Source organism: Montipora capricornis, chromosome 11 (assembly GCF_036669925.1).
Source record: "Montipora capricornis isolate CH-2021 chromosome 11, ASM3666992v2, whole genome shotgun sequence".
In the NCBI taxonomy this organism is placed as follows: Eukaryota; Metazoa; Cnidaria; class Anthozoa; order Scleractinia; family Acroporidae; genus Montipora; species Montipora capricornis.
In genome coordinates this window covers 26,616,173-26,626,172 of record NC_090893.1, presented here as the reverse complement: position 1 = coordinate 26,626,172, position 10,000 = coordinate 26,616,173, and the positions used below count along the sequence as shown (strand labels likewise).

The following is a 10,000-nucleotide window of genomic DNA, read 5'->3' as shown; positions in this document are numbered from 1 at the left end:
AACCACTAAACTACCGAGTCGCCGTTTGCTTAGACAACATTTTTAAACACAACAAACTAATTTATTTGTCAAATAAGACCGGGCTGTAAGAGAGAGAGAGAGAGGTCCGGCCACCATATAAAAAAGCTAACCATTTTGAAATCAGCGCTTAGGTTTAGTCGTTATTCAGCAATGATTTATATATATATATATATACATATATATATATATTAATTAGTTTTGGTAATTGATCGGCATACTTACCGGTCAATCGACCTTTAGTGATTAACGGGTGCGCTAGCGGAGTGCGAAACAAACGAAACACCTCTTTCGTAAGATGGCTTAAACACAAGTTTTGCATAGTAATGAGGTTAAGACGTATGTGTGATCGCTCCGCACTCTTTCTCCTTTGGTTCGTTCTCTGCTGCACCAACCACCCATTTTTAAATGGGAGACGGTACAGAAGCTATAAATCTACAAACTGGCCTGGAAAATGCGACTCATGGCTGAATCTTCGACCTATTAGAAGGGATTTTTTCTATCTACCACTGTACCTTCGGTTGACTTATAAAGTTGCTGGAATCCTATTTTACAGTAGATATCATTACCCAAACAAAGATGTATTGTTCATAACATGCATACCACGCGGCTGGACGCACACTGGTTATGCAATCACAGATTCTTTTCTGCACAGAAATTTACCAAAGCGGCGTAGGATGAAAAGACACAAAATACCATGTTTCTATTATCCTAACAGCTCCGCTGCATTCAATATGGAATTAATTGGTGATCTGACGTTCAAGCTCAACCCGGGGCCTTCTATGAACAGAACAATACCGGTCATTGTCTCATCACAAGCCAAACGCAGCCATGCATCACGGCCCACTGCTGTGCCATATAATGCCACTCTCGGTTTTAAAAGTTGCTGTCTCGGGGGACTGAATCGGCAAAATCTTATCAATTTAAGATGCTCAAACCAAAACTGCAAAATGGCTTTATACCCATTGAATTTTGCTTGCTGAACACCCGATCGATCAATAAGAAGGAGCTTGCAATTAAAGATTATGCAGTTGAAAATAACGTAGATATATTTGCAGTGACTGAGACATGGCTACGCGATAATGAAAACTATGAAAACTAAAATTTTTCCATCGCCGAAGTTTGCCCCACTGGATACTGCTTCTACCATGTTCCACGGAAAAACTCACGAGGAGGAGAAGTTGGTCTCTTAGTAAAGAAACACATAAAACTTACGAGACAAACCCAAGGAAAATTTAGCTCTTTTGAATACTTGGATGTCGTTACGACATGCTCCACTGGATCTACAAGAATTGTTATCATTTACAGACCACCTCCATCGAAGGCGAATCAACTAAATAGTGCTCCATTCTTTCCCCTGGAAACCTGCTAATAGTGGGGGACTTCAACTATCACATGGATGACACTAAAAATTTGGATACTGTCAAATTTAACAAGGTCCTAGAATCGTCCAGTCTAGTCCAGCATATTAATGGAACAACTCCACTTAGCGTTGTCACGTTAATTGATGACGGCCCTCTTGCCAAACCAAAGTTCGTTGCGCATGTGTTGATCAATAAACCTCATTACAGCCCATTACAGCCCACAAAAGTCCACGTTCTGCGCACGCGCTGACAATAATTTAATTAAAGAAAGGGCGCGGATTGTGAGGAAACGAAGACGTTAAAAATGTGCATATTTAACGAGCAAAAACCTCACCGGTTTAAGTGCTGATAACACAGACCATGCTCTTTAGCACACTTGTCGAGAGCTGAACTTATTGATTCATTTAAGATTTATGAACTGTTCCGTAGCCGTCTTTTCAGTAGCCTGATTGAGTTCGGAGTTTTGTCTGAACGTGCGTGACGATATTGTTATTCCTCGTTTTGCTATTGTTCTATTATAGATGATGTAATGTTCAGTTAGTGTGCTATGAACTCTGGGAACAAAGAACACGTGCAAAGAGAGAACAACAAACGAGAAGGACTTATGAGTTGTAATTTTCCTGTGATGTGAAAGAAGAATAAAGCGAAGCTTAGAGAAGAGTCGAATTAGTACTTTATCGTTTTTTGGGAATACGAACAACACTTGCGTTAATTTCACATGTCGCAGTAAGGCAGGAAGATTGTCCAGTAGTTTTGTGGTACAGCATCCGAATTCAGAGGTTTGGCTCCCAATAGAAGCAGTCGGAATTTTTCCCGAGTATGCTCGGGTCAACATAAAGATCAAACGTAGATTAGATGTATATGCTACTAATAAAAGTAAATAAATGAAGAGAAATAAATGTATTTATCATGGGTTATGTGGCCCATTGTCTGGGGAGTTGCACGATATTTTGTTAAGACGTTTTATTAGTGGAGGGCTGGTATGTATTCTGCATTTCATTCTTGCATTTCATTAAATACCCAATGATGAATGACTGTCCGTTCTTCATGTATATACATATTTTCAAACATTTGTATACGCGCTTAGTTCAGATTAGTTTGTAGGCTTTCATACCATTAGTTGTTTGCTTTTCTTGTTGTATTTTTGCTTGTAAAGAAATAATAAATAGGGTCGCACACGGCTCGTGTTGACACACCCCATCTACGGTTTGTTATTACACAGTAAATGTTTCATCTTTGTTTGAGCGGGGTAGCGAATTAGCACATAGTGCAAGCGTCCCGCTGGCGAAGTCATCCGCAAGTAATCCGCGTTTTGGTTTCTTTTTGTTTTTTTCTTTTTCTGTTAAATGAGTGGACGCTAGTCACGACCCAACACTTTCATTTATACAGTAAATGTTTTTCATATTACACAGTAAGTGTTTTATCTTTGTTTGAGTGGGATAGCGCATTACCACATAGTGCAAGCTACCCGCTGGCGAGGTTATCCGCAGTTTCTTTAGAAACTACCCCTTCATTCCTTTATCCGCAAGTAATCCGCGTTTTGGTTTCTTTTTATTTATTTATTTATTTATTTTTTTTTTTTTTATGCGTTAAAGGAGTGAACGCTAGTCACGACCCAACACTTTCGTTTACCAGCATCGCTCGCGAATTCGCAAAAGGAGGGGCATTTTCCTGCAATGTCCTGGAGGCGGCCATCCATGAAGTTTCTTTTTCCTGCACTCCTTTATGCTTTTGTTTGCATAGTGGTACTCTTGGTTTATATTCATTTTTCAACTTTACCTGGACGCTTTAATGGAAATGTGAAACACAACGATGAAACAACGTCTAGCGACGCACAAAGTGATGGCAAAGAGACCCGCTCAAACGCATCTGTTCTAACGGACTATACGCATTACACGAAGCTGCTTCCAGTACTGGACTTCAGACATTTGGGAAACAAGCGAACGAAAGTACTGTTGTTGATCATTATTAGCACAGCTCCTGCACGATTTCAGAGAAGGCAGGCAGTAAGGGAAACATGGTGGAAACACTGTCGGAAAAACATGCAGGTATGGAAAAAGAACTTTGATACGGTGGTTGTCAAATCTATTGGGTCTATATTTTCCAAGTCACAGGTTGACACTCAGGGTCTCAATGTGCAATGTACTGTCTTTGAGGGACCAAGACTGTTGCGCTCCCTACCAAATACGACGATTCGGAGATTCAAAATGCTGTATTTTCGAAAGGAAAGACGTCACGGAACTGGAAACTAGGTCATCTTCAACTTCCTTTAGATAAAAATTCAGAAGGCCTTGTGACTTTGATTTAGGAATTTGATGACGTCACTGGGAAAACCATCTATTGTTTCCTTTCTTCTCTCGAGTGAGGTCCAGAAGGAAGGTCCATTTGCGGTCCAGTTAGGGGGTCCATGTTTTGTACCATCCCTTCACAAGACTTATTAAAATCTCCCTTTTTTTCTACGCACGAACCGTCGTTAAATTACCGCAAGCATAATCGACCACTGATCTCCTTTCCCCTCGGTAGCATTTCTACCGTTTTGGTAAACTAGTTTAGGTTATTTTGGGGTAAGGGCTCTCTCAACTTAAGAGGTAAACTCAAGAACTCGTTTTGGGACAGCTATCGCTAGCTTTTCTTGCATTTTTGTGGAATTAAGAAGGATAAGGTAACACTTCGTGGCATTTAATTTGTTATTCTAAGGTTTACGATTACACTTTAACCATTTTTTTTTTAATATCCTCATTATCATGTGGATGTGCAGTTAAACCCCATTATTTTGAACTCGGGTATTTCGAATTCCCCGCAATTTCGAACCAATGTTCATTTACTTCAGTCATAGTTAATCGAGGGACTGGTTATGAAACCTTAGAACCTATAAAAGCGAGAACAATGTTGTTGCAATCAATGTTGAATTGACCGTGACCCTGCACAATCGTTTGTTTTCTCTTCGCACAGGTTTACAAGTTAGTTGCACATAATTTAATCAAAGGAATTGATTGGTTATCTTCTCGAAAAAAGGTGTGTTTTGTGCAGGGTCAAGGCCAAAAATACGGACAAAAACATGAAACAAAGAAACTTGTCGAGTTTCATAACCATCTCCATGCATTAACTATGCTTTAGTTTAGCCCCGTTAAACTGTTAAAAAGGGTGTTTTTCAAACTTTAGATGCTGCCAGAACACATTGTGACAATTGCCTGAATTGCACAATCCGCCAGTCCCGGAAATAAACCACAGTTATTTCAAAAGTGTTAGGCAATATTTACATTTCTGGCCTCATTTGTTCAAACGATGTAAAGCGCTATCCTTCGGATCAAGTTTTAGCGCAAGCAATTGCGCTATCTGATGGATAGTGATTCATCTGGTGGATAGCGTTATCCACCTTTTGAACAACTGGGGCTTGGTGGGAAAGAATGAAGATAAAGAATTCCCCTTTATTCTTTTAGATTTGCAGATAAAGTTACAATCTTTGTTCTAATTAAAATAATGAAATCTTATGAGATTTTTTAAAAGTCTTATACCTCCATCATGTTATAGAAATGGCGGCAGTGCGGCTAAGTGGTAATTAGTTGCTTGCCTTGAGATTCGGAGATCCCGGGTTCGAGATCCGTCTTGACCACTAGTTGAATGTGGTCCAGATTGTACCGGGTTCACTTCTCGGCTGCACTTGTAAATAGACTTAACTGATTAGAGTGTAATGTGAAGTGCTAAGTTTCTATCATATTGCTAAGTTTCTATCATGCTGTACGCAAAAAACCATTTCTGTAATTCGGAGAACCGCACAGACCTTGTAAGCGCCGTGTTTTTCTGAACTTGCTTTCCTTTGGCTTTCTACTTCTACCTTTCCTTGTAATCTCATGTACGTGCTTCGTTTTTCCCTTCAGTGAATCGTCAAGTAAAATAAAGTGTGCCCAGAGTCGTTAACATTTCATTCAAAGATGTGATGACTCTCATGCTGTCCGGTACTGGCGCGCGTAGAACAAAAGTGCTCTCTAGCGACAGTAAATTTTGCGATGGGCACATCGCTGTTGGATGCTAATCCAAAGGTTCCTGCCAAGTTCAAGGGTGCACCCGAAAGAAACACACACTGCTTCATCCTCTGGAATGAGGACAGCTTTTGAATTAGAGAGAGGCCGCCCCGTTACCCGAGACTCAAGTTGACAGTTCCCCACTGGTTCCTGGTGGACAAAGCCACAGTACCTGTGGTAATGAAGGGAAAATGTGCTTGAGAATTGTTCCAGTCAAAGCCATGATTCTGGGAAGACCGTGAAGACCTACGCCCTTCTAGACAATGGCTCTGACCTTGCGTTTGTGCGATAATGATCTGGTAATGGAGCTTGGAGCGAGAGGAGATTTGAAAACCTTCTACTTAACCACTCAAGAAAACGAAGATAGACCTAAGGTTAGCCAAGAAATTAATCTAACCGTTGAAGTGCTAGATGGCGCTGACATGATTAAAATCGCAACACTGTGGACCGTTGACAAATGAAACGGCTCCTGGGAGACAGCAACCCTTTTGAAAGGACAAAGCAGATACCATATGATGAGCTTAAGTTGAGGGAAGGCCACTGTGGTAACTCCCCCACTATCGGTAGGTGTCCTGACAAGATCCCGCGAAAATCCAGTTGCATTGGCGGCAGATGTAGAAATTTTTCACCAAATCAGAGTACCACCCGCTGGCCGAGATGCCTTCAGATTTTTATGGTGGCCGAACAGTGACGTAAACCAAATTCCAGGTACATCTCTTTGACACCACATCCTCCCCAGTTGTTCTAGTTTTGCAGAACAGCAGAAGACAACTAAGACTAATTTCCAGAAGAAATTATTAAGGCTGTTAAAATTATCGTGGATGACTGTCTCAAATCGATTAAATCATCCGAACTACCTGTTGGTCTTGTTAATGATCATTGCTATCTTCTTGCTCAGTGCAGTTTTAGGCTTACCAAGTGGCAGTGAAACAGACCAGAAGTCCATCAGTCCATCCCTGAAAACGAAAGAGCTAAATCCTTTTTGAACCTCGATTTGGTGAAAGACGCTCTACCAATTCAGCGAGCGTTGGGACTTAAGTGGGATATGGAAAGTGACAAGTTTATATTGGACGAGGCTCTCAAGGCCAAGCCCACAACTCAGATAGGCATACTCTCCCTCGTAAGTTCCGGAGGAGGCAGTGCGGTCCAGTGGTTAGGGCGCTTGCCTTGAGATCCGGAGATCCCGGGTTCAAGACCCGCTCTGACTGCTCGTTGAATTTGTTTCAGGTAGTCCCTGGTTCAACTTCCTAGCTGCACTTGTAAATAGCCAACTTGTTTGCCTTCGGCCAGTCGGGATTCTTAACAGTTGTAGTTGTTGTGTTCTGTTGTTTCGTTGATTGCGTTTCATTGGCCCTGAAAAGCCCCTATGGGGAGCGGTCAAAGAAGTATGTATTGTATTGTATTGTACATGGTCCGCTTGGATTCCTGCCGCCAGTTACCCTGCCTGCAAAGAAACTGCTTCAAGATCTATGTAGAGAGAAACTTGGATGAGATGACCCAATTGGCGACGTCGAGAGAGAAAGATGGGGAAATTTGAAGGAAAAGTTCCGCAGTCTTTCCGGAATTACAGTAAACAGATGCCTTAAACCGATAAACTTTGAAGAACTGAAATATTCTGAGCTACATAACTTCGCCGACACTTCTCAGATTGCAGTCTCCTACCTCAGAATGGTGGATACAAAGGATAGCATATATTGCCCGTTTCTCGTGGAAAAAACTCGCTTAGCCCACACAGAGTCCATGACTGTTGCCAGATTGGAATTTTTGGCAGCAATACTCGCCGTACAGTTAAACAAAACCCTCCAGGAAGAATGTGTTGTCGCGGCAACTCGATCGATATTTTGCAGGGATTCCATTTGGGTTCTCCAGAATATACGAAACACGTCAGAGAGGTTTCACACATTTGTTTCCAACAGGCTGGCCATCATTCACGAGAATTCCACATCCCGCCAGTGGAGACACTTTGGTTCCTAGATGAACCCAGGAGATAATGCGAGTAAAGGTCTCTCAATTGATGAAATGAATGTTAACAGCAGATGGTTTAATGGCCCTCAGTTCTTAACTCAGAGAGAGAAATCTTGGCCTCTCGATCCTACTCTTCGTTAGCACGAATTAACGAATGAAAATCCAGAAGGTAAACATCACCCGCAACATTGCTGTTTAGCGTTAACAAACCAAGAATATTTTGATATCTTATGGAGGTTATCCCAGCAGTTTTCCTCATGGGAAAAAAAAAAACAACTACGGAAGTCTACAGACGGGCCTCTGTGATGCAAATCGTGGCTCGTTATAGGATGCCTGAGGAGTCCTGCAATTCCTTCAGCAACAACCACAAGTACGTTGTTTGTTCAAGAAGTGACAACTGCAGAAAAGGTGATATTTAAGCACATGCAAAGAAATTCCTTCTCAAACGTTGTAAAGACCTTGCAGCGATTAGATCAGTCACAATCCCTACGCCAAATGACCTCTGAACTGAAGAGTTTGAAAACACGAAAATCTATATATAAAATTCACCCATTATTAGTGATGAAATTATCCGAGAGTTGAAAGAAAATAAGGAAATGCACCAGTTGAGTACAAGACCAAGCATCCAGTAATGCTGCCTTACCGCCATCACGTTACAAAATTAATCATTCTTCAGCATCACCAACGAGCTGGTCATCTTGGCCAAGAATACGTCCTAGCCAGTGTACGCCAACTATACTGGATTATGAAGGGACTTTCAGCAGTACGTCCGCAGAATCATCGGCGATTACTTCATTTCCAAGAAACTTGGAACTGCCAAAGGCAAACAGTTAATGGCTCACTTACCTACCAAAGAGAGAGTGCTACCAGGGAACCCGCTTTTTACACAAGTTGGTGTAGATTACTTTGGCCCGCTTGTTTCCGCCAAGGGCGTTCAAACAAGAAGCGCTGCGGATGCCTGTTTACATGCTTAGTGATAAGAGCAGCTTACATTGAAATTGCCAACTTCCTTGTTACAGATGACCTCATCAATGCTCTGCGCCGGTTTACAAATCCCAGGGGTCCATAGTGATAACGGCACTAATTTCAAAGCTGGACAAAGATCCGCGAAACCCTAACGAGCTGGAATCAAGGATCGATTCGCGAATTCCTCCGACAGAAAAACAGCATTTGGAAATTCAATCCACTAACTTCACAGATGGGCGGTGTTTGGGAACACATAATCAGATCAGCCTTGCTAAGCCAACAAATCTTGTCTGATGAATCCCTCAGAACCCTGATGACCGAAGTTCAAGGAATTCTCAACAGCAGGCCACTGACTGCGGTAAGTAGCCACCCCAGAGATCTAACCCTAATTTGCCACTGGGTGCCTTCTTAAAGGAAGATATGTACAAGAGACGTCGCTGGCGCCAAGTCCAGTAATTCTCCGATATATTTTGGAAACGATAGTAAAAGGAATATTTGCTAACTCAGCACGAAAGGAGTAAGTGGCTAAAGCGGAGGTCTGGTATTGATCGTGGACGAAAATTTTCATAGCGGAAAATGGCCCCTTCTTTTTAGAGGAAAAGACGGATTTCTCGGGTCAGCAAGAGCTCGCACAAGCCTAACGACGCTGAAACGGCCTGTCACTAAACTTGCTTCCTAGAGAGCGACAAGGAATTGTCAAAATAAAAAAGATGTCAACTTTCACACACTTATACTTTTTTAAATCTGAAAACTCGAAACAAACCTTCGGTGCTCCTCTATTTCGAATTTGCGCTCCTGGCAGAATTCGATCAGTCAGAAATGAACACCTGCATTAAGTTAGTTCATTGGGCCGGGCCACTGTGTAGCCACGAATTCCCGTATTTTTCCGTGTAATTAGTATTCGTTTGTTTTCTCCTTTCTTGTTTTGCCCTACAAAGTTTTCCTAGTAAATCATTAAATTAATCCTTCTTTGTTTTTTGTCTACCTTTATACCAGTACCTGGTTAACACCTTTGTGAGGCTCATATTGTTCACTGTGTTTTTTCGCTGTGGTTGTTTACAGATCTTTTAAGTGCCGTGTTTTTTTCTGAATTCGCTTTCCCTTGGCTCTCTACTACTATCTTTCTTCTAATCTCATTTATCTGCTTCGTTTTTTTTTTTTTTTGGGATCACCAAGTAATATAAAGTACCAGATAAAATTGAAGTTGTTAACACCTGCCATGTTCGGTAAAAATCAGCGTCGTGGTTGCATGGTAAAAACTGACCGTTGCCGGTTAGGCCGGTCTTCCAGCATCTTAACCTCCCCACCACCGCTGTTGTTGCTGACATTTCTATTTTTTTTCTCTATCAGGTTAAATGTTTCTTCGTTACCGACGGCTTTATTCTGGACAATGCAAAGCGCGATCTTCTTTTACAAGAAAGAAATCAGTACAAGGATATAGAACTACAGCCGTTGCTGGGTTGGGAGTTCGGACTGCGCTTTCTCCATCAAATTAAATGGGCTTACGCCAAGTTTGACTTTCAATACCTTCTTAGACTAGACGATGATTACTTCCTTTGTCTAAAGAGACTTCTTGCTGAACTGCCAATGCGACCAAAAGAAAATCTCATCTGGGGACTTTTTCATTGCGAAGCAGGCATAACATGGATAGATGAATCATTCATG

At 41.6% G+C, this 10,000-nt stretch overlaps 1 protein-coding gene across 6 annotated transcripts in view; it reads left to right on the top strand.

The window, feature by feature from the left end:
- LOC138023808 (uncharacterized) overlaps positions 1-10,000 on the top strand; it is a 25,349-nt gene that overhangs the window by 12,960 nt on the left and 2,389 nt on the right. For 5 of the 6 annotated variants that reach the window (XM_068870887.1, XM_068870888.1, XM_068870884.1 and 2 more), the window contains 2 exons: positions 2,978-3,430; positions 9,686-10,000. The exon at positions 9,686-10,000 is cut by the window's right edge and continues 2,389 nt beyond it. In XM_068870887.1, coding sequence (XP_068726988.1) covers positions 3,059-3,430; positions 9,686-10,000 — 687 coding nt within the window. In that variant the 5' untranslated portion in view covers positions 2,978-3,058. Of the gene's footprint in view, positions 1-2,977; positions 3,431-8,111; positions 8,694-9,685 lie in introns of those variants that run through there. The other variant, XM_068870890.1, reaches the window with a different exon arrangement.